This window comes from Podarcis raffonei, chromosome 2, assembly GCF_027172205.1.
Source record: "Podarcis raffonei isolate rPodRaf1 chromosome 2, rPodRaf1.pri, whole genome shotgun sequence".
In the NCBI taxonomy this organism is placed as follows: domain Eukaryota; kingdom Metazoa; phylum Chordata; class Lepidosauria; order Squamata; family Lacertidae; genus Podarcis; species Podarcis raffonei.
In genome coordinates, this window is record NC_070603.1 from 821,944 (window position 1) to 849,430 (window position 27,487).

Below are 27,487 nucleotides of genomic sequence, written 5' to 3' on the forward strand. Positions count from 1 at the left end.
GGCATCTGGTTTGCCAAGGTGAAGACAGAATGCTGGACTAGATGGGCTTTTTGTCTGATCCAGAAGGGTTCTTATGTTCTAGCAAAAAAAACCCGACTAAAGTTTAACAACAGCAGTGTCAAGCTGCCAAACATTGTTTTGATAATAGAGCACTTCACGAAATCAAAGGCACTCTGGGTATCACGTTTTCAGCTCTGGCCATTTGGCTCCCCACCCCCAACCCCGCTTAGCTGCATGGGCCTTGCTGCCACGCCCTCCTATCTTCAGCATGTTATCTGGCCTCCCCACAATCCAGGGCATAAAATGCTCATCTGCCACTAGGCCAATGTGTGGAAGATTCAAGTACTTCTTTTGGGAAGGTCTTCCAGTCTGTGAGTCACAAGGCTTTTCTCCGTGTCCAATCCTGCTCAGTTCCTAAGCATTGCCTGCCTTGGCACCAGCCCATTTCATGGCTATAACAATAAACCAAGAGATAAAGTCACACCCATCTCCCTTTGCTCACCATTTTGTGCAGCGTCTCCGGGGCCCCTTTCACAGTTGCAATGTAACACAGATCAGTGGAGCCGACCTTCTCGTAGGAAGCCAAGACCGACATTCTTTTCAGGGCACTGGCAAAATGAAAGCGCTGGTGAATTTTCAGTCCCTGAGTTTTAATACTTCGGGAGAAAACTTTCTCATCTGGAAACAAAGAGATCGGGAAATCCTGAAAGGGTTCAACAGCACCACAAGCAGCAATCCTCCCCTTGGGCTCCTGGGAGTGACAAAGCGGCCCTGAGCCCACAGGATGCATTCCTTAGCAGAACAAGGAAGCCCTGGCTCCCCCAGCGCACAGTCACGGAACATAAAAGGGGTTTCTGGAAGCACTGAAGCAGCCTCAGAGTCAGACCGGCTGGCTAGTCAGATGCTGATTCACACCTAGTTCCAAATATTGTGAAAGAAAGTTGCAGCAAGCTTCACTCACTCTAGTAGAATTGAAAGGTAAGGGAGCTATGGAAAAAGGCAGGCAGCTCAGAAATGAAGCAAGCCTACCTTTGGTCAGAGTCCATTCCACAGCCGTTAGCATGGCTTTCTCCAGAGGGTCACCCACCAGAGTCCCATCATCCAGCTGCATAAGGGAGTGGCATGTGGCGATGACTCGATGTGTTTCAATAGGAATGTCAGACACAGGGGTCACCTCTTTCCCATCTCTGCAATAGTGGAGATTACACAGAGATCAATTACTCCAGCTGAAGGACAACTACTGACATTAGTATGACAGAGGACTTGAGAAGGATGCAGATTATTATTACAGTGAACATATAGCAGTTCCAATAACCAATGTGGAAATGAGAATTTGCTAGCGGCTACATGCAAACATTACTTTTACAATCTTCTCTGCCAGGGATGGGGAAGCTGTGGCCCTCCCATCAGCCCAAGCCCGAATGACCGATGGTCAGGGGGCCTGGAAGCGAAGCCGAAGGTAGATATCCTGGCTGGATATATCTATTATTGCCTGAGAACACAGGTGAGGCTTTTGTTTGTTTGTAAGTCTCTTTGGGTGGCCCTGGGCAAGATAAAGTGACTCACAAATAAAATAAAATAATAGTAATAATTTAAAAAGTGAAGAGAGCCCATGATAGCTCTGAACCGCCTCCTTTGGCTCACCCCACCAAGGACCTACCTGAGCCCAGCCACACCTCTCACCACTAGGCTGTCACTGGTCAGGGTGCCCGTTTTATCAAAGCAGCAAATCTGGACCTTCCCTGCAAAGGGGATGCGGAATGGCTCGGTGCAGTAAACATCTTCAAGAAAACAAAGAGAGAGGGAGAGGTCAGCGATCACTACCCCCCTTTTTTTCTACTGGGCCCCACTCATGGTGGTCAAAAATTTAAAATATACCTTCCTTTTTGTGTGAAGGCCTCCTCCATCACTGCCCTCTCTCCAAGCAGAGGAGGAGGAGGAGGCATGTGTGCGCGCGCCTGCACACACATACACAATCAAGTGAGGGAAATGACACAGGGGTCTGTACCCCCTTCCAGTCGGGATTCAGGCCTCATCATCATGGGACTGAAACTGCCTTGGTCGCACTGGTTGATGATCTCCGGCGAGCTAGGGACAAAGGTGAGAGCTGTTTCCTAGTTCTGCTGGATCTCTCAGCGGCGTTTGATACCATCGACCATAACATCCTTCTGGACCGTCTTGAGGGGCTGGGAGCTGGGGGCACTGTCATACAGTGGTTCCGCTCCTTCCTCCTGGGCCGTGTTCAGAAAGTGGTGGTGGGGGATGAGTGTTCAGACCCCTGGGCTCTCACTTGTGGGGTGCCTCAGGGTTCTGTCCTCTCCCCCATGCTTTTCAACATTTACATGCAGCCACTGGGAGAGATCATCAGGAGGTTTGGGCTGGGTGTTCATCAGTATGCGGATGATACCCAGCTCTACCTCTCTTTTAAATCAGAACCAGTGAAGGCGGTGAAGGTCCTGTGTGAGTGTCTGGAGGCGGTTGGAGGATGGATGGCGGCTAACAGATTGAGGTTGAATCCTGACAAGACAGAAGTACTGTTTTGGGGGGACAGGAGGCGGGCAGGTGTGGAGGATTCCCTGGTCCTGAATGGGGTAACTGTGCCCCTGAAGGACCAGGTGCGCAGCCTGGGAGTCATTTTGGACTCACAGCTGTCCATGGAGGCACAGGTCAAATCTGTATCCAGGGCAGCTGTTTACCAGCTCCATCTGGTATGTAGGCTGAGACCCTATCTGCCTGCAGACTGTCTCGCCAGAGTGGTGCATGCTCTGGTTATCTCCCGCTTGGACTACTGCAATGCGCTCTACGTGGGGCTACCTTTGAAGGTGACCTGGAAACTACAACTAATCCAGAACGCGGCAGCTAGACTGGTGACTGGGAGCGGCTGCCGAGACCATATAACACTGGTCTTGAAAGACCTACATTGGCTCCCAGTACGTTTCCGAGCACAATTCAAAGTGTTGGTGCTGACCTTTAAAGCCCTAAACGGCCTCGGTCCAGTATATCTGAAGGAGCGTCTCCTCCCCCATCGTTCTGCCCGGACACTGAGGTCCAGCTCCGAGGGCCTTCTGGCGGTTCCCTCACTGCGAAAGGCCAAGTTACAGGGAACCAGGCAGAGGGCCTTCTCGGTGGTGGCGCCCACCCTGTGGAACGCCCTCCCATCAGATGTCAAAGCGATAAACAACTACCTGACATTCAGAAGACATCTGAAGGCAGCCCTGTTCAGGGAAGTTTTTAATATGTGACATTTTAGTGTATTTTTCATCTTTGTTGGAAGCCGCCCAGAGTGGCTGGGGAAACCCAGCCAGATGGGCAGGGTACAAATAATAAATAATAATAATAATAATTATTATTATTATTATTATTACCCAGTGCAACAGAACTTCCCCTCTTCTGGAGGCTTGGGAAAACCCCAAAAACAGTTCTGGGGGGCATATGGGGGGGAAGAGAGGGATGGGCAATTCTGTTGCACAAGCATAAGTCTTTGTGGCTACTACCCAGTAAGTTTAACAAAAGGACAAACTTGCTTGTGCTCATTTGCTATGCAATTACAAGATAAAGGGTATACCCACCTCTCAGATGGTAAACGTGAAACAGTTCTGTTTGGGCATGGACTGAGTGGCCACGGAAGAGAAAGGGTTTATTTTAGTAATGAGTTTTTACAAATGCATACTTCTAGGAGGAATAGGGCAACAAAGCCAGTGGTTCTAAGAACTATGGGCTGCTTCACCATGGCAACAGGGATTCTGCTCTCAGGCCAATGGTCCCAGACATCTCATAGGAGGACACTCAAGTCCACGAGACAGGATGGTAGGCATTCCAAATCAAGACGTGGGGATGAAACCTTATGGTGGGGAGGGGGGAGAGAAGGGAAAGATTAAGCCCCTTGTTCATGGGACCTGAAGTCTATGGGAATCTGAGAGGGGATAAGTGCTGGACAAGACCCCTACATCTAGCCAACTATTATATAAGCAACTTCTTATGTTGCGCTTTGTTTATAAGGCCATAATAGTCAAATATTGTAGAACACAGTATCCTGCAATAAAAATAAAGTTAGCAAACTGCTCAGAACCTGAGGGTAGAACAAGCTGTGAAATAAATAAAACAGGGACACTTCCTAGAAATGCAATCAGCTCAGCAGTTTCACCCCCTGCAATTTCAAAGCCTGCAGCTTCATTTCTTGGTGAGGCTTGGTACTTACACAATTTGGCGAGAGCAATGAGTGAGGTGTTGACGGCCAGAGAGAGCTCGATGGGGAGTTCAGGTGGGACAACTGAGGTGAGGATTAAAGTGCATTCCAGAAAGAGCTTGTAACGGTTCCTGCTGGGGTCCTTGGTGCCTTGGGAAGGGGAGCAGACACATATTTATGCCATTTTACAAAGTCCACCAATACAATCAGAACAATGTTTCCCAAACCACATGCTGCGGAATGCCTATGAGCTACAAGAGAACTGCTAGTGAGAAAAATTTCTGATTGTAGGAGTTTATGCACCAAATGAGGGGAAATCTGAATTCTTCAAGAAATTGCATGAGACATTGCTTGACTACATGGACTATAACATTATTATGATAGGAGATATGAATGGAGTGGTATCTACAAATATGGATAAGTCGCAGAGACAGGTTGTAACTAAAGATGGCAGACTACCAAAAACCTTTTTTGAACTGACTGACAATATGGACTTGATTGACATCTGGAGAACTAAGAACCCCCTTGGAAGAGAGGGAACATTCTTCTCTGAAGCCAAAATGACATGGACAAGAATTGACCAAATATGGATAACTAGAGGACTGGCACCTAAGACTCGAAAAGTGGAAATTTGCCCAAAAACTTGCTCCGACCATAATGCGGTGAAGATGGAGATGAAACTAACACCAATCGGTTCCTTCAGATGGAGGATGAATGACACCTTATTTAGAGATCAAGAGGTTACCAAGAAGGCCCAAAAAATCTTGAGAGATTATTTCGAGATAAATTTGAATACCACGGTTGAAAAAAGAGTAATCTGGGACGCAAGCAAAGCGGTCATGAGAGGGTTTCTGATTCAACAGAATGCAATAAAGAAGAGAATTCAAAATGAGAAAAAAGATAAAATCTTGGAAAAAATAAAAGGAGAGAAGAAATTAAGAGCGAAACCAAAGTCGCAAGAGATTCTGAGAGAAATAAAGCTATATCAAGTACAATACATGAAAATGATAAATCAGGAAGTAGAATGGAAAATTAAGCAGATGAGACAAAAGACATTTGAATCGGCTAATAAATGCGGGAAACTGCTAGCCTGGCAGATGAAAAAAAGACAAAAATTAAACACCATCACAAATTTGGATGTGGAAGGAAAGAACATACAGAATCCATTGGAGATTAGAAAGTGCTTCCAGAGATATTTTAAACAACTATATACACAAGGGCCACAGAAAGAGACTGATTTAGACCAATTTTTAAGAACAAATGGATTACAAAAAATCTTTCAAGAAAATAAGATAATGTTGAATCACAAAATTACAGAACAGGAGGTTGAAGGTGCCATTCAGAACATGCAGTTGGGTAAATCTCCAGGGCCAGATGGCCTAACCTCCAAATACTATAGATCTTTGAAAGACTGGTTTATTCAGCCACTAAAGGAGGTCTGTAATGAAATTTTGGAGGGGAAAAAGGCGCCAGAGTCATGAAAGGAAGCTTACATTACACTTATACCGAAAACAGAGTCTGAAAAGACACAACTTAAGAACTACCGCCCCATATCCCTGCTTAATGTGGATTACAAAATTTTTGCTGATATCTTGGCTAATAGATTAAAAAAGAGATACATAAAGATCAAGCCAGCTTTCTCCCAGGTAGACATTTGTCTGACAATACGAGGAATATAATTAACATTTTGGAGAAGCTGCAAGTGAACATCAATACCAAAGCAGTTTTAATTTTTATAGATGCGGAAAAAGCTTTTGATAATATTTCTTGGAATTTTATGAAGAAAAATCTTCAGGGAATGGGGGTGGGCCAAGGGTTTGAAAATGGTATAAGTGCAATTTACTCAGAACAAAAGGTTAAGTTAATAGTTAATAATGTGATGACAGAGGAATTTAAGATAGAGAAAGGGACACGACAAGGCTGCCCAATTTCCCCATTGCTTTTTATTTCGGTTCTGGAGGTTTTGCTGAATATGATTAGAAGGGACCGTCTGATTAAAGGTATTCAGGTCAGAGCCAAACAATATAAATTGAAAGCTTTTGCAGATGACTTTCAACTTTAATTTATTTACGGCTATTAGCCCATAAAATATGTACAAACATAAAAACACAGAGACATAAAAACCGATATATCCGACAACAGAAGGTGAACACCACGATGCAAGGGTGGGTCATTGAGCAGAGCCAAATGACAGCTTGGGGCCAGGAGAGCTCCAAGGGACGGATCACAGAAAAAGGAAAACTGAAGACGAAATCCGACATGCACTCTCATCATAACAGTCCGATTAGTTTTGATGTTGTTGTTGTTTTCTGGTGGTTTTTGAGTGTGAGATAACCGCATTCAGGAATCTCGCCACCTGCAGAGTTACAGAAGGATCTGTATCCTGCAAAAGCAGTGCGGCGTGTGACTCAACAGGCCTGCCAACCAAGCGCAGTAAAGCAGGACCCAGGAATTTAGTCCTGGCTATGCTATGTAGGGGACAGTTGAACATTATATGTGAAAGAGATTCAACAGTTTCCCCGTCACACACGCATAGCGGAGACACCAAACCCTTGGAAAATCTGTGGCTCAGCTGGTTCGATGGAAGGACATTGAACCTTGCCCGAATAAATGCAAGTCGGTGTGGTACTGATGAAAGAGATGACATGTATGATGGAAGGCCAAGTGGTGGGGTTATTCCGTGATACCTGGGGGAGCAGACACCCCCACCCCTGGCGAGGTTGTGTTGATTTTCAATGTCCGCTAATCTTTGCTCAATAAGGCTTTTGGCTGAGCGTAAGTTCATCTTTAAGGAGTCCGCTGGGGAAATTCCAATGCTCAGAAGTTTGGCATGGATTTTTCCTACCCACGGGTTGACAAAGACGTCCCGCCAGAGGCACTGAAAAAGGTAATGGTCGGGAAGCCTATGCCAGCTGGACAGCCAATAGCCAAAGACTCGCTTCCAGATGACAGTCTCCAATGATGCAATCCTTAACTCCAGACGTATGGCTGCGTTGCTCACACACATGGGGAGTTTCAGAAGGCGACGGAGAAACTGATTCTGCAATGTCCCCAGCGATGTTAAATTGGACTCTGGGGCCCAGAGCGGGGCAGCATAACAGAGGGTGGAGACCACTTTTGCGTGGTATACCTTCAATGCAGAAGGGATGTGAGAGGCTCCGTCGGCCGCAAAAAATTGGAGTAGAGTATAAAGTATTGTTTTCCCTTTGTTTAGTAAATACTGTATCTGTGGCTTCCAGCTTAGATTGTAATGAAAAAAGACTCCCAGGTATTTAAATTTGAAAACCTGTTCTAATTGGACTCCATCTAACTTCCAGCTGTAAGTTTTCCGAGACCTGGAAAAGACCAGGACTTTAGATTTCCCATGATTAATTGTCAGATGGTTAAGTTTGCAATAAGCCGCAAAAATCTTTAGAGCTCTGCATAAACCAACTCTAGAGTAGGAAAGGATCGCTGCATCATCGGCATATAGGAGCAGAGGGCAGCGAAAATCAGCTAGGCGGGGGGCATGAATGTTGGCTTGAGACTCATTCAGAAAGAGCTTCATATCGCTAATAAACAAGTTGAAGAGGAGTGGGGCCAAAATGCAGCCTTGGCGCACACCTCTATTTATTGGGACCTCGTTGGATAGGTTTCCCGCCGGTGTGAGTCTCACTCTAGCCGACGACCCATGGTGTAATTGGGTTATAAGCCATAACAGCCTTCTATCTATGCCCCATCTCTCTAATTTCTTCCATAGGCAGTTTCTTGGGATACTGTCGAAGGCAGCCTTTAGGTCTATAAAAGCGACACATAGGCGTCCCCGACTCGGGGCAGAATATTTTCTGGCAAGATGATACATGATTACCATATGGTCAGAGGTCGAATAATTGTTCCTAAAGCCCGCTTGCTCATAGCCAATCAAATTTGAGTCGTTTGCCCAATGGGACAGCTTAGACAGCAAAAATTTTGCATAGATTTTCCCGATGATAGACAAAAGGCTGATGTTCCGATAGTTCTCCGGGTCAGCAGGGGGACCCTTTTTATGGACTGGCACGATCACGGCCTCCTTCCATGACCTAGGGATAAGCCCCGTAGAATTAATTGCATCAAAGACTTTGGCCAGAATTTCAGCCCACCACCTCGGTTGCGCAACAATAGCCTCAGCAGGGACTAGATCCGGCCCGGGGGCTTTGCCCGTTTTCAGATCTAATATCAAGTCCATTATCAGGTCTGGGTCGGTGGAGGGCCACAAAGGTAGATGGTCGGCTCGGAATTCCGTGGGTGAGTTGGATTCCTCTGCCAAGGAGAAATATTTACTCAAGAATTGTTCCCATGTGGGCGCAGGGATAATCGTCAGTGGGTACTTCCTTCCTCTTTTGTTTATCAGAGCCCAAAATTCCTGTGGTCTGCAGGATCTCGAGGCCGCAATCAAGGCTCGCCAACGCTTTTGATGCCACTCGCGTTTGGCCAGCTTTAAAGTCTGTTTGTATGCTCTTTTGGCTTGTAAATAGGAGGATGGTAGAGCCTGGGCATTAGAGTTTTTGTATTCATTATAGATGGAACGAAGAAGGGATCTTGCTTGTTTGCAAGAGGTGTTAAACCAAGGGGCCCCAGCACTGCAATACGCCACTTTCGCCTTTTGAGGAGGTGATGTAAAAAAAGTGGTAAGGTTTGTTATAAGAAGGTTAAAAAGTTTCAAAACCGAATTGGAATCTTGTAAATCAGTAGTTATTTGAGGTAAGTAGGCAGTGATTTCCCTATGGAAAAAAACCTGGTATTTTTGGGCCACAGCCTCCGACCATTTGATCCCTCTTATTTTGATCGATGATGAGGTTTCCAGAAGGACTGAGTGTTTATTGTCGTTCTGGCACCGGAACAATGACAAAGTGGTCACTATTGGGAGGTGATCACTGAAATGTTGGTTTTCAACTTGGAAGGAAAGTACATTAACGGCCAGATTTGCGGAGATCAAGAAGTAATCGATAACACTGTTAGATGTTAGTCCCAGGTGAGTGAACTCCCCCGGTATATCGGGGGGGAAGGTGCCGTTCAAAAATACTAGATTCAGGCGAATGGCCATTTGGTAAAGGGTCACTCCTGCTTTGTTTACTCTGTTGTCCTTTGAAGTTCTAATTCTGGCATGTTCCAAGTCAAAATTGTCCAAACAAGGGGGAGTCCACCATTTGGACTTGGTTAGTAGGTCCCAATTTGTGGCAATACGAGCATTAAAGTCTCCCCCAATTAAGGAGTACGAGTTAGGGCATTTGGTATGACATGACAGTAGGTGATTTTCAAATGATTCCCATCTCCAATCAAGATCAGGCGCTGAGCCTTCGGGGGGGAGATAAACATTAGTAATTAGTAATGAGGACTTCCCTTCTGTGATCAGTCCAGATAGAGCAAAAGGCGGGGAAGCCCGTACCAGAGTGAATTTGGCGCGAAGTTGGAGTGAGATCCCAATCAAAAGACCCCCTTTGGGGCGTCCACCTTTCAAAGAAGGGGAGGCCGGAAGTGTTAGAAGATCAAAGCCGTCTATGGTAATCTCTTCCTCATCCCATGTTTCTTGGAATAGAATGATTTTAAATGAATTTATGTACTTCCTGAATTCGGGGTCTGATTTTTTGGTTCTCCAACCAGCAATGTTCCAGCTAAGTATTGATAATGTCGGGTCCTTGTGCTGTCCCGGTAATTGTCACTTTGAGTTGTTTAATGGGTTCTTGGGGGTAGAACGAGGACCCATAAGGAAATCGGTAATTTTAGTTTGTGCGGATAAGGTCTTCTTCTGTGTTAATTGTATCGATGATTTGGTAACATTAACAGGCAGGAAGGGCTTTGCTGGGAAGGAAGAATCAGGCAAAGTTGGTGAGGTCGGATGACCTAGTTTTGACGTTACAGGAGCCAGAATCTAGTACGAAAAGAGTATTAGAATTGATTCAAGAATTTGGTCATGTGGCAGGATTTAAGTTGAACAAGTCAAAAACTAAAGTGCTTGAGAAAAATTTTACACCAATTGAGAAAGAGAGGTTTCAGAAGGAGACAGGTTTAACATTAGCTAAGAAAGTTAAATATTTGGGGGTTAATATGACTGCTAAGAACTTAAACTTATTTAAAGATAACTATGAGAAATGTTGGACAGAAGTGAAAAAAGATCTAGAAATATGGTCAAATTTGAAGCTTTCCTTGTTGGGTCGAATTGCAGCTATAAAGATGAATGTATTGCCAAAAATGTTATTTCTGTTTCAATCATTGCAAATTTTGGACAAGATGGACTGTTTCAAGAAGTGGCAGAGAGACATTTCCAGATTTGTCTGGCAGGGCAAGAAGCCTAGAATAAAATTTAAAATATTAACTGACGCAAAGGAAAGAGGTGGATTTGCCCTGCCAGACCTTAAACTTTACTATGAATCAGCAGCATTCTGCTGGTTGAAAGACTGGCTGCTTCTTGAGAACACAGACATTTTGGACCTAGAAGGTTTTAACAACGTTTTTGGATGGCATGCATATTTGTGGTTCGACAAGGTTAAAGCACATAAAGCATTTAAAAACCATATTGTCAGGAAAGCATTGTTCAATGTCTGGATAAGATACAAAGACTTACTGGAAAATAAAACCCCAAGGTGGTTGTCACCGATGGAAGCGAAGGCTCAGAAAAAGCTCAATATGGAGGCCAAATGGCTGAAATATTGGGAAATATTGGAACAAGAAGGAGACAAATTGAAATTGCAGAGTTTTGAGAAATTAAAAGATAAAGTGCGAGACTGGCTTCATTATTATCAAATAAGAGAGGCCTATAATTTGGATAAAAAAATTGGCTTCCAGGTGGAAAAATCAAAATTGGAAACAGAACTGTTAGATCCCAAAACTAAGATACTTTCAAGAATGTATAACTTGCTGTTAAAATGGAATACGCAGGATGAAATGGTTAAATCTGCTATGATCAAATGGGCACAAGATATTGGTCACAACATTATGTTTGCTGACTGGGAACAGTTGTGGACCACCGGTATGAAATTTACGGCATGTAATGCCTTAAGAGAGAATATTATGAAAATGATTTACAGGTGGTACATGACACCAGTCAAGCTTGCAAAAATATATCATTTGCCCGATAATAAATGTTGGAAATGTAAAGAAAATGAAGGTACATTCTTTCACCTTTGGTGGACGTGCCCAAAGATTAAGGCTTTCTGGGAGATGATATATAATGAAATGAAAAAGGTATTTAAATATACCTTCCTGAAGAAACCAGAGGCCTTTCTCCTGGGCATAGTCGGCCAATTGGTGCCAAAGAAGGATAGAACTTTCTTTATGTATGCAACAACAGCAGCAAGAATACTTATTGCAAAGTATTGGAAGACACAAGAGTTACCCACCCTGGAAGAGTGGCAGATGAAGGTGATGGACTATATGGAATTGGCGGAAATGACTGGCAGAATCCGAGACCTGGGAGAAGAGTTGGTGGAAGAAGACTGGAAGAAATTTAAAGACTATCTTCAGAAACACTGTAAAATTAATGAATGTTAAAATGATGTTGGATTGAAAATAAGTGCCATTAGTAACAAAGTTAATAAGAATATGCAAAAATGAATTGATAATGGATGAAAATACAGAGTTATAATATGTTAAGATATAGAGTTAAGATAAACGAAAGAGGGTAAGGATTTGCTGATTTGATTATTTAAATGGGAATACAAAAAGGGGAGGTGTGAGGAGGCCAAGGAAACAAGCCAATGAGGTTAAAGTTACAAAAAACGGATTTGTTTTTAATTCTTTTCTATCTATTTGTTTTTTGTATTTTGTACTTTTATTCTTCTTTTTTCTTTTTTATGTATTTTTCTATGTTTTCTTTTTTGTATCTCTTTCTTTCTATATGACTTTTTTCTATTTTGTAAACTTATGTTTTTGTAAAATCTCAATAAATATCTTTTTAAAAAAAAGAACTGCTAGTGTGCCAGGAGAAATGATTTCTTTTTTTTTAAAAAAAGAGTTAAGTTTCTTGTGATCTCAGCATCTCCACCCACAGAAAAGGCTGCCAAATCATGTGTACAGGATTTACTGTTCTAGGGAGCAATGGATACATAGCAGGACAGCCCACCATCAAGGAAAACACATTCTAGGTGAGGCTGCATCCCCGTCAACACTCAGGCAGCCATATCAAATGTATGCTCCTTCTATGAAACCCCAACCTGTGCCCTCACTGATACTATTTTCTGATCTGTAAGAAACCTAGGTTCCAGAAATAAAAAATCACCTTCAACCCACACATACGCTGCCGCTGCAATGGCAAAGACGAGCAGGAAGAGGATGAAGATGAAGGTCTCCAAGTTGTTGGCTGTCACCCGCTTCACACCAAACAGGATGGTACGCAGAAGCTTCCCCTGGGAGGGAGGAAGAGTTGTCAGGGGGAGGCAGCAATAACCTCCCTCAGGAGAAGTGGCAGGAAATGTTTTTAGTTAACTTGAGACTAGGGGCAGTGAGAGAGCAATAAAACAAGACTTTTAAGAACTTCTTATTGAGATTCACCTGCCCACTGCAGTTCAGTAAGAAGGACCCTGCTGGCTAAACAGTTTACTCCCTGAAAAATCGGACTGATATATACCGTATTTTTCGCCCTATAGGATGCACTTTTCCCCCTCCAAAAATGAAGGGGAAATCTGGGTGCGTCCTATGCGGCGAATGCAGGCTTTCGCTGAAGCTTGGAGAGCGAGAGGGGTCGGTGTGCACCAACCCCTCTCGCTCTCCAGGCTTCAGGAAGACATCCGCAGCCTAGGCAGCCCTGCGGGAGTTCCCGCAGGGCTGTCTAGGCTGTGGATAGCAGCCTGCTTCCCGGAGCGCCGGGCGCACTGAAAGCAGAGCGACCAGCGCTTTGGTAACGCATCCGCAGCCTAGGCAACCCTGCGGAGGTCCCGCAGAGCTGTCTAGGCTGCGGATAGCAGCCTGCTTTCCGCAGCGCCGGCGCTTAGGGAACACATCCGCAGCCTAGGCAACCCTGCGGGAGTTCCCGCAGGGCTGTCTAGGCTGCGGATAGCAGCCTGCCGCCCGGCGCGAGTCGCGCCCTGAAGCAGAGCGTCCCTCGCGCCGGGCAGACATCCGCAGCGTGGGGAGCCCTGCAGGAGTTCCCCACAGGGCTCCCCACGCTGCGGATAGCAGCCTGCTGCCTGGGGCACCCTGAAGCAGAGCGCCCCGCACGCCGGACAGACATCCGCAGCGTGGGGAGCCCTGCAGGAGTTCCTCGCAGGGCTCCCCAAGCTGCGGATAGCAGCCTGCCGCCCGGCGCGAGGGACACCCTGAAGCAGAGCGCCCCTCGCGCCGGACAGACATCCGCAGCGTGGGGAGCCCTGCAGGAGTTCCCCGCAGGGCTCCCCAAGCTGCGGATAGCAGCCTGCCGCCCGGCGCGAGAGACGCCCTGAAGCAGAGCGCCTCGTGCGCCGGACAGACATCCGCAGCGTGGGGAGCCCTGCAGGAGTTCCCTGCAGGGCTCCCCACGCTGCGAATAGCAGCCTGCCGCCCGGGGCACCCTGAAGCAGAGCGCCCAGCACGCCGGGCAGACATCGGCCAGCCCCACAAGCTCGGGGGACAGCAGGGAGGCGCAGCGCGCCATCCCGCTGTTCCTCGACCTGGTTCCGTTTCCCCAACCTGGTTATTTCCCCCCAAAAAAACTAGGTGCGTCCTATGGGACAAAAAATACGGTAAAACAGTTGTAGCAAGACTGAAAGCGCCATCCGCTCTTAGAACAGTAGCAAAAGGTTCCCAGGGCTTGCTTCCAAGATTAGCTCTCCTAAGTCCTCAGCTCATCACAATCCCCAGTTTACTTAGGAGAGCTTCAAGGGTTATCAGAAGCTTCAGGAAGGCAAACAGAAGTCCCTTGATAATCAAGGGCTCCTGAAGGTGGAGCTAAATATCCAGACAAGTCTTTGTCTCTTTACATGCCAAGTCAGGTGGATTTCTCCCAAGGGTAAAATAAACATGAAAACAGGTTTCTACTATCTCATGTTAAGTACAGTGGTCTGTCCCCTCCTCCCTCGAAGTGCTGTTCTGAGGGTTCTCCTGACACCAACCCCAAACCAATTTTGGGTGACAGTTGTGCAAGCGGAAGCCCAGTGGCTCTCGTTTCTTACCTGAGATGTATTGAAGCCTGTCCTTAGAACATAGGCCACACACCCGTTATCAACCGCTGTGAAGAGGTATAAAGGAAAAGGATTACGCAACACGTTGGTATGAAAAAATGAGCAGATGTTCAAGGTCAAGTTGTACAGTTCTTCCAAAGAAGTCCTTCGGACATGAACACTTTGGCTTCAGCTGCTACATGGCACCAGGACAGACCATCAAGAAATGCAGAAGAGCTAAAGCGAAGGAAGGAAGCTGCAACATGCAGAAACCAGTCTAAGCTTACACAGCGCAGAAGACGCAAAGGTGTTGGTAGATCTGTGGTGAATCATAGTGCCTCTCCCTCTCTTCCAGGCTCAGGCAGTTTCTTTTGGATCATGTTTTGAAGGAGTTGTATCTGACTTATAGGGACGCAGGTGGCGCTGTGGGTTAAACCACAGAGCCTAGGACTTGCCGATCAGAAGGTTGGTGGTACGAATCCCCGCGATGGGGTGAGCTCCCGTTGCTCGGTCCTAGCTCCTGCCAACCTAGCAGTTCGAAAGCACGTCAAGTGCAAGTAGATAAATAGGTACCGCTCCGACGGGAAGGTAAACGGCGTTTCCGTGCACTGCTCTGGTTCGCCAGAAGTGGCTTAGTCATGCTGGCCACATGACCCGGAAGCCGTACGCTGGCTCCCTCGGCCAACAAAGCGAGATGAGCACCGCAACTCCAGAGTCGGCCATGACTGGACCGAATGGTCAGGAGTCCCTTTACCTTTACCTGACTTATAGCATTTTCAGCAAACGTTTCCCCTCTCTCTCCCTTTGAAATTGTGTTTTTTAAAAGAATTTTTTATTTATTCTATATTTTTAAATGCCTTCCCAATCTGCATCATACTATAATGAAATCCTATTATTGTCAGAAATGCATATTATTCAAAAGGAATAAATAATATACAATTCTGTAATTAAGGAGTATTTGAGCTACCCCTAATTGTGTAATTTATCCAAGCTTGGCTCTTTTGCCTGTATACTTTTTTATAATGCAAGTTTAATTCTATCATGTGAATCACTCAGGTAGCTTCTGTTGGAGAAACTGGACCCTTTTGCTTTTTCTAGCACTAGCTGATTCACTACCAATGTCTGCATGTCTACTTGATCTCAAAGTTTCAGTTTCCGAACAGGTATATATCCTCATCTCACAGCTAAAAGTGATGACTTTAAATTCTGCACCAGGGAAATTCTGCCAGAGAAGAAAGGGGAAAGCACAGGTTTCCACGGGTCTTTCCTACTAAGAGATTACCGTATATACTCGTGTATAAGCCAACTTTTTCACCACATTTTTTACGCTGAAAAAGCCCCCTTCGGCTTATACTTGAGTGAGGTGGGCAGCGCGGCGGAGGGACGAGCAATCCAAAAGGAGCCCTTTCTCGCTGCTGGTTCCACCGCCGCCGCCTGCCTCTTGCAAGGGCAGGCACAGGAGCCGCAGTTGGGAGAGGCGCTGCACCTCTCCCAACCGCAGCTCCTATGCCTGCTCTTGCGAGCAGCGGAGGGACGAGCGGCCCGAAAGGAGCCCTTTTGGGCTGCTACTTCCTCTTCCTCCACCTTTGCCACTGTCGGCGGAGGAGGAACGAGCAGCCCAAAAGCAGCCCTTTTGGGCTGCTTGTTCTTCCTCCGCCGCTGCCGCCACCACCAGGTTTGTGGTGTGGTGAACCGGCTTATACTCGAGTCAATAATGCGATGAGGCTACATTTTAATATTTTAATGTTGTATTTTAATTTTGTTTTTAAGTTGTAATCATTCAACTTGTTTTTATTATTGCTTGTAAGCCACCCTGAGCCCGGCCTTGGCTGAGGAGTGCGGGGTATAAATAAATATTATTATTATTATTATTATTATTATTATTATTATTATTATTATTAAGTTTTCCCATTTTTTGTGCTAAAATTAGGTGCCTTGGCTTATATTTGGGTCGGCTTATACTCAAGTATATACGGTACCCTTAGTGCTAAAGTTAGCGGGTTTATTATATCAGCAATCAAGCAGCAACTAAACTGTTCAGGGAATGACATTTTAAGAGCTTCCCTGCCATTGATTCAAGCTAGATAAGCATGTACATACGTTTCAGGCCTGTGCTTGCTTTTTGCGGTGGGATGTGCTGTACAACTTTCGTTCCCCCAAAAATTATGTGCAATCTGGAATCGGCCTTCATGTCCAAGACATATTCTGGGTCTAACTCTTCGATTGGCTCCTACAATAAAAGAAGAAGAAAAAAAGCACATTTGGGAACTGATAACAGATGTTCAATAATGCCTGGCCCAACTATTCCGCCTACATTAGGCAGGTACAAATGTAGACAGACATCAACAACCTGCTCTGCACCTGCCTGCATTCTTGGTCACAAGGGAGCAAGCTATATGTAGTGATATTTTAACACAAAAGACTCTAAAATCCAGGGACTGAGAATCTCCCTCATTCCTCAACTTTGGAAATCTGCAGCTGCTTCTACTGTTGGAGGGAGCACATCAGGTATGTGATTCTTATGTTCTTAATATAATTTAAAATAAAATAAAAAGCATCTAAAAAACAGTATTTTTCGGTGTGAAGTTGACATTCCTCTACTCCCAGATATTTGATGGGATGAGTTTTATATCAGCCTTTGGTAACTGGCCGTCCATGATGTTTCATTATACTGTTGGGGTAGTGCAGTTTTATTATTTTATGGTGACTGTTTCTATTGTTTCATTTTATATAAATGTTTGTATATTTTAACTGCTCCAAGACAACTTGAGTCTTCTTTTAGAAAAATGCATCTAATAAATTCAACAAACAAAACTAAGTGTTGTTGCGCTTTGATGCTTTGTATAACTGGATTGCTTTGCCAGTTTGTTTGTTTTTAAATAAATATAAGCATTGTGCTATTTGCAATTTGAATTTGGAACTACAAAAGCACCACCGGCATAAAACAAGCCACTTCCTGTTTCTTCTCTTGTTCAGTAAGTCAGAGGACTCCACACTGGGGACCATGGGAGGGAGCACCACCCATCACCAAGGCAAGGGATCCATCAAGCTGCCCTTGTTTTGGGGTTGTTGTTTTTTAAGATTCATTAACTAACCAAAACCAGTGAATCCTGAACTCAGCTGGAGTTCACTCTGCTACCTAAAGCCAATGACTTCCCACAGATGATGTATAGTAAACAAAAGCTGCCTTGCCAGATCAGGCCATATTGATCTAGTCCAGCCTCCTGCGTCCAGCAACGGCCACTCCTAGGACACTGGCAACAAGCAGGCAGAATGAGATGGTCCCACTACCCGAGGCTCTAAAATACGCCACCTCTGAACATGGAGGTTCCATATCGCTCATAGTAATTGCCAAACCTCTCCTCCAAAATTTTGGCTTTGCCTCTTGTTGCCATGGCAATCTCTCCCTCTGCATAAGCGAACACATCCCTGCCATTTCCCTTGTCAGCTTCATGTTTCTCTTCCTTACTATTCAAAGCTACACCTCCTCTCTCCTTCACTTTCACTCCTTGCTCCCCAGGTGTCCCCTTTCGATCCCTTCCACTATGTCGACTTTCATGCAGCCCCACCCCGCAGCATCTATATGGCCCGTTTCCCCATTTCACATTCACTGTGTCCGTTTTCCTGGGTCAGCACTGTCTTCTGCAGATTGTATAACTGCCAGGCATCCTGCTAACACTAAATAAATTGTGACTAAATTAGCAGAAATCATCAGGCAAACCTTCATTTGAGGCACTGACTCTCCAGTCAACATGGCTTCATCTACGATGCACCTTCCCCGCAGCAGCAGCACATCGCACGGCACAAGGTTCTCATGGGGGGAGCGGCCTGGAAGTGAGAGTTGGATGCTCAGAAGGACTGGGGGGAAGGTGGGGCCTTTGCTCATAAGGTCTCAGGACTCTTGAGAGAGGGACTGTGTCAGGTATTGAAAAGACTCAGGCTTCAGGCCCATGACACAAAGTTGCATGAAATATGCACATGCTAATTTATACACAGGGACGCGGGTGGCGCTGTGGGTAAAAGCCTCAGCGCCTAGGGCTTGCCGATCGAAAGGTCGGCGGTTCGAATCCCTGTGGCGGGGTGCGCTCCCGTCGTTCAGTCCCAGCGCCTGCCAACCTAGCAGTTCGAAAGCACCCCCGGGTGCAAGTAGATAAATAGGGACCGCTTACAAGCGGGAAGGTAAACGGCGTTTCTGTGTGCGGCTCTGGCTCGCCAGAGCAGCGATGTCACGCTGGCCACGTGACCCGGAAGTGTCTCCGGACAGCGCTGGCCCCCGGCCTCTTGAGTGAGATGGGCGCACAACCCTAGAGTCTGGCAAGACTGGCCCGTACGGGCAGGGGTACCTTTACCTTTACCTTTAATTTATACACATAGTTGAGCTAATTAAGACTGTGGGTGGCAGGGCTCTTATCAGCGCAACACTGATCTTACCAATGGACACAATGTCCCCTGGAATTATCTCATCGCTGGAAATTGGACGCCACTTCCTGTTTCTGTAAACCTGCAAGAGGAAGAGATATTATTAGTACTATTGTTCTTTATTAATTTAATCTTCATCCACAGATCTCAGGGTGGTTCACAGAAGGGTGGCATTTAGGATGCTAGAGGAAGAGGAGCTGGAGCTGTCCACAAACCAACTTCCCCAAATTCACCTCGTCATACCTACAATTCATATCAGCTTGGGCTCAAGGACTCCTGAATGGAGACTGTTGGACCAATTATCCATCACAGGTTAATCTATTAAACAGCAACCCCGTTCTAATACTTTGGAAACTCAGGCCTGGTCAGGTCAAGAGCCTCCTGCACTCCCTTGATCAACTACAGCACCACCTGACAGAATGATACAGGCAACTGTCTTCCCAATGCCCTTGCATGAACAGGGGAGATGGGGAAGCCATGGGGATTGGTGCAAGAGAAGAATCGCCATGGTTTGGGAGTATTGTTGATAACAAACCCTTTAGGCAGGTGAGGAGCAGCTGAATGACAAGATAATTCTCCTAACTCCCATCTGGGGCTGGCGCAATCCCTGCGGCTCTGGCGGCACCTCCAAGTTCACCCCAACAACCTTGGCTTTATTCTCCTGACTGCTCTCCTTCCAGCAACTGCCATTACTGTTCCCTTCTGCATTCTACATTCTACACAGTGATCAGCCCTCTAGGGTCACCCTGAGCAACGGGGATTCAGCGTTCCGGAATCCATGCGCCTCATCAGATTGTCTCCAAGTGGGAAGGACCAGTGTCTCACAGCATTGCTCACCACTTCCTGCCTTGGCTCACCTGGATCATGTAGGGTTTGTTGCCCATTTTTCGAATCTCTGACATGTTCCTCATTTGCTGCTGGACGAGAGATGCTTCAAAAGCCACCAGCATGGAAAGGGTGAAGACACTGTAATACCAGTATTCATCCAGGCACCACAACCCCACGCAGAAGACCTACATGTAGGAAACAGACACAAAGCACTCCCAATACTGGTACAGAGCAACAATCCCATTTGGGCCTATGACAAAGACTTGGTTAGCACAGTGGCTAAAAGCATTTAAGTTTCACCTCAGCCTCAAATGCATGAGGTAGCCTTGGACAAGCTTCTAGCCTTGGTGCTTGGTGTGCAACAGAGGGATAAATAATACTGGACCATCTTATAAGATTGTTGCAATGGTTGCTGAAATAGTGGCCAAGCTCCAAAGAACCATGGAAACCAATTCTGGGCACCCAAGTGGACTTTAGATTTGTTTTTCTTGAACCACAAATTATTGTGTGGTTTGAAAGCATTTTGAAACGGGTATGTGTTAAATGACCAAAGAGAGAAGACAAAAACTGCAACAGCCTAACGCAAACCTTTTGTTACTAGACTCATCAGGCCCTCCAAGAACGTCCATGTGGGACACGAGGGTAGAGGCTGGGCCTGTATAAACTTTGTTATTCGCATAAACATATGATATTTTATACACACTGAAAACTTTTAAGAAAACATTAATTTTAACTTAAGAACAGTAAGCTGAATCAGGCCAATGCCCCATCTGGTCCAGCGCCCTGTTCTCATAGTGGCCAGCCAGATGACTGTAGGGGGAAAGCCCTCTTTCTGGCTGCAGTTTCAGTGGCTGGTAATCCGAAGAGAACTGCTTCCAGCTGTGGAGGCAGAGCATAGCAACCACAGCAGGCGACCACAGATATCCTTATCCTCCATGATGAGGACAAGAGGTTTGTCTAAGCTGCTTCTAAAGTCAGCTAAGCTGGTGGCTGTGACTGCCTCTGAGGGGAGCAAGTTCCAGAGTTTACCTATGTGCAGCATGAAGAAGTCCTGAATCTTCCAATATTCAGTTTCACTGGATGTCCACGAGTTCTAGCATTATGAGGGCAGGAAATTTTTTCTCTTTCTCCATGTCATGCATAATTTTACAAATGTCTATCATGTCGACTCTTAGCACCTTTTCTGTAAACTAAAATATTCCCAAACGCTGCAACCTTTCATAGAATCATAGAGTTGGAAGAGACCACAAGAGCCATCGAGTCCAACCCCCTGCCAAGCAGGAAACACCATCAGAGCACTCCTGACATATGGTTGTCAAGCCTCTGCTTAAAGACCTCCAAAGAAGGAGACTCCACCACACTCCTTGGCAGCAAATTCCACTGTTGAACAGCTCTTACTGTCAGGAAGTTCTTCCTAATGTTTAGGTGGAATCTTCTTTCTTGTAGTTTGGATCCATTGCTCCGTGTCCGCTTCTCTGGAGCAGCAGAAAACAACCTTTCTCCCTCCTCTATGTGACATCCTTTTATATATTTGAACATGGCTATCATATCACCCCTTAACCTCCTCTTCTCCAGGCTAAACATGTCCAGCTCCCTTAGCCGTTCCTCATAAGGCATCGTTTCCAGGCCTTTGACCATTTTGGTTGCCCTCCTCTGGACACGTTCCAGTTTGTCAGTGTCCTTCTTGAACTGTGGTGCCCAGAACTGGACACAGTACTCCAGGTGAGGTCTGACCAGAGCAGAATACAGTGGCACTATTACTTCCCTTGATCTAGATGCTATACTCCTATTGATGCAGCCCAGAATTGCATTGGTTTTTTTAGCTGCCGCGTCACACGGCTAGATCCTTTTCACATGTAGTGCTCTCAAGCCAGGTGTCACCCATCTTGTATTTGTGCCTCTCATTTTTTTTGCCCAAGTGCAATACTTTACATTTCTCCCTGTTAAAATTCATCTTGTTTGTTTTGGCCCAGTTCTCTAATCTGTCAAGGTCGTTTTGAAGTGTGATCCTGTCCTCTGGGGTGTTAGCCACCCCTCCCAGTTTGGTGTCATCTGCAAATTTGATCAGGATGCCCTTGAGTCCATCATCCAAGTCGTTGATAAAGATGTTGAATAAGACCGGGCCCAAGACAGAACCCTGTGGCACCCCACTAGTCACTCTTCTCCAGGATGAAGAGGAACCATTGATGAGCACCCTTTGGGTTTGGTCAGTCAGCCAGTTACAAATCCACTGAGTGGTAGCATAGTCAAGACCGCATTTTACCAGCTTCTTTACAAGAATATCATGGGGCACCTTGTCAAATGCCTTGCTGAAATCAAGGTAGGCTACATCCACTGCGTTCCTTTCATCTACCAGGCTTGTAATTCTGTCAAAAAACGAGATCAGGTTAGTCTGACATGACTTATTTTTCAGAAATCCATGCTGACTATTGGTGATCACAGCATTCCTTTCTAGGTGCTCACAGACTGTTTGCTTAATGATCTGCTCCAGAATCTTCCCTGGTATTGATGTCAGACTGACTGGGCGGTAATTATTTGGGTCCTCTCTTTTCCCCTTTTTGAAAATAGGGACAACATTTGCCCTCCTCCAGTCTGCCGGGACTTCGCCTGTTTTCCAGGAATTCTCAAAGATGACTGCCAGTGGTTCTGAAATCACATCTGCCAGTTCTTTTAATACTCTTGGATGCAGTTCATCTGGCCCTGGAGACTTGAATACATCTAGACTAGCCAAGTATTCTTGTACTATCTCCTTAGTTATTCTGGGCTGTGTTTCCTCTGCTGAATCATTTGCTCCAAATTCTTCAGGCCGGGCATTGTTTTCTTTATCGGAGAAGACTGAGGCAAAGAAGGCATTGAGGAGTTCAGCCCTTTCTGTGTCCCCTGTTTGCATTTCACCATCTTCTCCTCTGAGTGACCCCACTGTTTCTTTGTTCTTCCTTTTGCTACGAACATACCCATAAAAGCCTTTTTTGTTGCTTTTAACCTCTCTAGCAAGCCTGAGTTCATTCTGTGCTTTACCTTTTCTGACTTTGTGTCTACACGTGCTGGCTATTTGTTTGAATTCCTCTTTGGTGGTTTCCCCCCTTTTCCATTTTTTGTACACATCCTTTTTTAATCTTAACTCAGTTAAAAGTTCTTTAGATAGCCACCCTGGCTTCTTTAGGCACCTTCCATGTTTCCGTCTCATTGGTATTGCCTGAAGTTGTGCTTTTACCATCTCCCTCTTAACAAACTCCCAGCCATCGTGAACTCCCTTTCCTTTTAGTATTACTGTCCATGGGATCTCACCCAGCACTTCCCTAAGTTTTATGAAGTCGGCTTTCTTAAAGTCAAGAAATTGAGTCCTAGTATGCTTGGCTGCTCCTTTCCGCTGTATAGTAAACTTCAGAAGAGCATGATCACTCGCGCCTAATGATCCTTCCACTTCTACCCTATTAACCAGGTCATCAACATTGGTTAGGACCAGATCTAAAATGGCTGTTCCTCTTGTTGCTTCTCCCACTTTCTGGACAATGAAGTTGTCTGCAAGGCCAGTGAAGAATCTGTTTGACCTTATGCTCTTGGCTGAGTTTGACATCCAACAAATATCCGAGTAATTGAAGTCCCCCATTACTACTATCTTCCTTCCTTTTGCATGCTTGGCCATCTGTTCCAGGAAGGCATCATCTATGTCCTCCGTTTGGCTTGGGGATCTATAGTAAACTCCCAGAATGAGGTCGCTGTTATTCTTCTCTCCCTTAATTTTGACCCAAATGCTCTCACTTTGGCTTTGAGGTTCCTAGCTTCTGCGCCAAGGATGGCTGAGCAGCATCTAAGTCCATACCAGCCTGGTAAATATGTATGGTAGGAGTGTGTGATTCAAAGTACAGTGGTACCTCGGGTTACATACGCTTCACGTTACATACGCTTCAGGTTACAGACTCCGCTAACCCAGAAATAGTACCTCAGGTTAAGAACTTTGCTTCAGGATGAGAACAGAAATTGTGCTCCGGCGGCGCAGCAGCTGCAGCAGCAGCAGCAGCAGCAGCAGGAGGAGGAGGAGGCCCCATTAGCTAAAGTGGTGCTTCAGGTTAAGAACAGTTTCAGGTTAAGAATGGACCTCCGGAACGAATTAAGTACTTAACCAGAGGTACCACTGTACAATAGAAGGTGTCAATTTTTAAATATATGTAAGAGATTTTGCCTGTGGAATTCTGGGTTTAAGGAACAGAAACTCAAAAAGAGGCTGATGCTGCATATCCTTTTTGATTACCTGAAAGACGAAGAAAGGGGCAGTGGCTCTTTCTTTGAAGAGTTCAAGGAATTCTGGCACAACCATCTCTGCCCTGTGTGAAAAACAGAACCCTGATTTATTTTGGCATTGTGTTGTGACATTCTGTCCTGCTTGCAACCCCTAAAACCCTGGAGGTTTGATTACACACATACACACATAGTGGCGTAGTGTGGGGGGTGCAGGGGGGGCCGGCCGCACCATCGGGGGGGGGCGCGCGCTCGAGACTTGAGTGCTAAAATCCACGGGTTAGGGGGCGCAAATGACTTGCCTTGCCCCGGGTGCTGACAACCCACGCTACGCCACTGCACACACACACACCCCCCCCCAACCCCACATGAGACACCTCACCATCTTTCTGCTTGCTCTGTTTCCACTTGGAAGCACTTCTGCAAAGTCTTAGAGCATCCGGCTCTGTTTCCAAGTGGAAACATTGCAAAAGTGCTTGTTCTGAGAAGTTGACGGGTAGCAATCCCTCAGACAAAACTCTTCATAAAACAGGGCTTATGAGGAAGGTTTCAAAATCTTGTATTCCATTGTCTTTCATAGAGTTACTTCAACTGTGTATATTTAATAACTAGAGAAACAAGAATTACCATTGCAGCCATTGCCATTTTTATGAAAGTGAACCTCTAACATTTGGCTGAAAACTGAAGAGTGAAAACTCTCTCTTACTGGTTGACATGATTATTACATCATTTGCTTGTTCTTCCAGATACTGTTAGAGAAGCTGCAGCTACTGACTTGAGTTTTCATTGTGTTGCCCACCTTTCCTGATAGTTCTGCTGTCATCTTACAGGCCCTAAAATTTTATCAGGCCTTTAAGACAAAGTTGCATTATTCAAGGGGGTATTCTGTTCCTTCAGACACAATTGCAGTAGATGCCTGCATCTTTCGTGGTTGATCTATCACTTTGAAGACTACATAACTTTGCCTCAAAACACTAAGAGTTTAAGACTGAGAAGCTTAGGTGGGTGGACGATGGGAGAAGAAAAGAATTCTCTCCCCACCATAATTACCCAAGAATAAATAGGAGCTGGGGAGGTGATGGCTAGAATGTGAGTGAAAGGAGAGGCCATGAAAAATGTGTGCAATCTGATGCATGTGTTGAGTCTTAATTGTGTTCCTTGTTGCAGACAGCACCTTCTGGGAAGGGAACCCAGAACAAGGGATTAGAGCTAGGAAGTTGTATTTCAACTGTGAAGAAGAGAGGAAGGTGTTGAGTAGGTTAATCTTCCTTGCCTCCACTTGCTGGCTCAATCCTGGAGGCCCTTCAGTTAAGGGCTAAGAGAGGTACCAGAGAGATTAGGGCCAGGGCTTGAGTTCAGGTGATGACTGTAAAAAGGGAGGGGCTGTTTGCTCTACTATTCCTACCCCTAAATGCATGTGGAAAGACTGCAGTGCTCAGCCCAGGACACAGGACAGATCTAGTAGGGGATATTCTAGATGTGCCCTATGAGTTTTCAGCTTCCATTAATGAGCAATGTGCAGGCAACACGGGCACAAAAGTTGTAGAACAATGACCAAAGAACCCCTACTTTTATTCAAAAAGGTCTGGAGATTTATGCTTTCCTCTACCCATATCTACTTAGAAGTAAGCCCCATTGATGCATACAACTGCATACTCAGGAGCCAAATCAGAATAAAATTGCTCGCCTGTGGAAGGACAGAATCACCAGGTAGTAAACTGTAAAAAATAGTTACACAGAAACGAAAAACTATTTCTGTAAAATTCTTCTTATAGTTACTCATTAACCTGATAGTACTACCCATCCATTGCTCTGCTTTCCTTTGGACCACACCAGGGAGGCAGGCAGGTGTGTGTCTTGTGGTCTGGGCAGTCCAGGACTCGCACCCTGGGAGGCCACTTCGGCACTGGTAATGCGGCAGTTTGACTTCACCTCCAGATGCACACTCCATTGTCTCTCAAGGCAGGTGGATGCTGCCAACACCTACCTACCCACAGGCGGCTTGACCCACACTGAGCACAGCGCATCACACTAAGCACTATGTTTTGTCAGCGGTTATTTTTTGCTAGAGTATCCCCCAGAGAACCCTTAACTCATACTATGTTACCCACATGCTGGATTCAAAGTACTGCCAACTAATAGTTGTAAGTTAATTAGTCATTAATTCAGGCATCCTGTGGGCAAAAGTCTGAGTGCTCCAATTCCTGGAAATGCCCACCATAAATGTTACCCCAAAGCAGCTGGATCCAAGTTTGCCCCACTTACTTGTTGGTGCCATAGGTCTTCTCTGCTGCTTTGATCTCCTTGTCTTCCTGGTAGCCACGTGCATTCTGATAAAATTGCAATGGATGTTCCACAGGGAATAGCACAGGAAGGAATTTTTTCCTCTCATTTAGCTCGTAGAAATATTTGATTTTCTGAAATTCGAAGGAAAGGACCTCCTGTCCATCCTCCCCCTAGAAGAAATAAAGAAAGCTACAGCAAACAGGTTTCCACATGCAAGAGGCCAGCTTAGCAAGTAAGATTTTAGACACTTCCACTGTCATGTTTAAAAGGACTCCCTGCTGCAAGGTAGGCACAATCACCAGCCCTTCCACCCCAACAGGGAAGGGCCGAAGCTCAGTGGCAAAGCGGTTGCTTGGCATGCAGAAGGTCCCAGATCCTATCCCTGGCATCTCCAGGTAGGGCTGGGACAGGATCCTGTCTGATACCGCGGAGAGCAGCTGCCAATCAATATCAACAATACTGAGCTAAATGAACCAGTAGCCCAACTCAGAATAAGGCAGCTTCCTGTGTTCCAAACTGAGCAAAGTAAACCCAAGCATCAATAAAGTACCACAATAAAAGGACACCTCCAAAGCTGAAAGTCATAATATACAAAAAAATGTCTGAAGTAGACAAGAGACACAAATCAATTTAACCCACCCTCTCAAACATGCGCTGCCTGCATGCTTCCTCCCTTTATTTGGCTGCCAAGTCTGCTTTTCTGTGGCTTTTTACAAGGTGCCAAATCAATAGGCCAGATCCAGACTTAGTCAAAAGTCCCACTGAAGCAACAAGTCAAGTCATGACTAGCGTAGTCTGTATCCAGCTGGCAAACAGAAATGGGATAACAGAAGGTTCCACATGGGGGAGCTGCTTTGAACCACAGCCATGAATTTCTTACCTGGTCTCGATGGATGGGCACCAATTCTGCAGAACCGTTATTGGGGGTTGGCACAACTTTAGCCAATGTGGCTTTCCTTGGACTGCGCACCTGAAAGACACACAATTAGGGAAGAAAACAGTCTTAGAGTTAGGATCAAAAGAGCCGGCATAGCATTACATCTGAATCTGAGCTTTTGGTTTGTCTTTCCTAAATCAACCAAGAGTAGTAAACCAAGGCTTGCGGTTGTGATCTTTGCTCTGGAAATTCACATCTGCTTAGCATTATGTACAAACCAGGTCAGTATCTGAGATGGATACACAACTAGCCTCTGTTCCTTTGAACCTTTTGCACAGGACTGACCCTACTATGAGACAGAATACAGTGGCTGCCTCAAGCAGCTAATTTTGAGTATGATTAACAGGTGGCAAAACATTAACAACTGATGGTAAATAACTATCAGTTACTTAAACTAATTCACTATTAAGAGCTTTAACAAGTAAGTTTTAAAATAAATATTGTCTGTGCCCTTCCACTGTATTGTCTAAAACAGTGGTTCTCAACCTTCCTAATGCCACGACC

General features: G+C 45.5%; 1 protein-coding gene across 2 annotated transcripts in view; it reads right to left on the reverse strand.

The window, feature by feature from the left end:
* The window catches only part of ATP13A1 (ATPase 13A1), a 42,447-nt gene that overhangs the window by 10,389 nt on the left and 4,571 nt on the right, over positions 1-27,487 (reverse strand). For both annotated transcript variants that reach the window (XM_053369130.1, XM_053369137.1), the window contains exons 2-14: positions 26,927-27,016; positions 26,026-26,216; positions 23,774-23,846; positions 19,551-19,706; positions 18,706-18,775; positions 17,996-18,102; positions 16,375-16,504; positions 14,287-14,342; positions 12,420-12,546; positions 4,199-4,336; positions 1,661-1,781; positions 1,030-1,187; positions 503-678 (exon numbers count right to left, since the gene is read on the reverse strand). In XM_053369130.1, the coding sequence (XP_053225105.1) occupies positions 503-678; positions 1,030-1,187; positions 1,661-1,781; positions 4,199-4,336; positions 12,420-12,546; positions 14,287-14,342; positions 16,375-16,504; positions 17,996-18,102; positions 18,706-18,775; positions 19,551-19,706; positions 23,774-23,846; positions 26,026-26,216; positions 26,927-27,016 (1,593 nt within the window). The remainder of the gene's footprint in view (positions 1-502; positions 679-1,029; positions 1,188-1,660; positions 1,782-4,198; positions 4,337-12,419; positions 12,547-14,286; positions 14,343-16,374; positions 16,505-17,995; positions 18,103-18,705; positions 18,776-19,550; positions 19,707-23,773; positions 23,847-26,025; positions 26,217-26,926; positions 27,017-27,487) is intronic.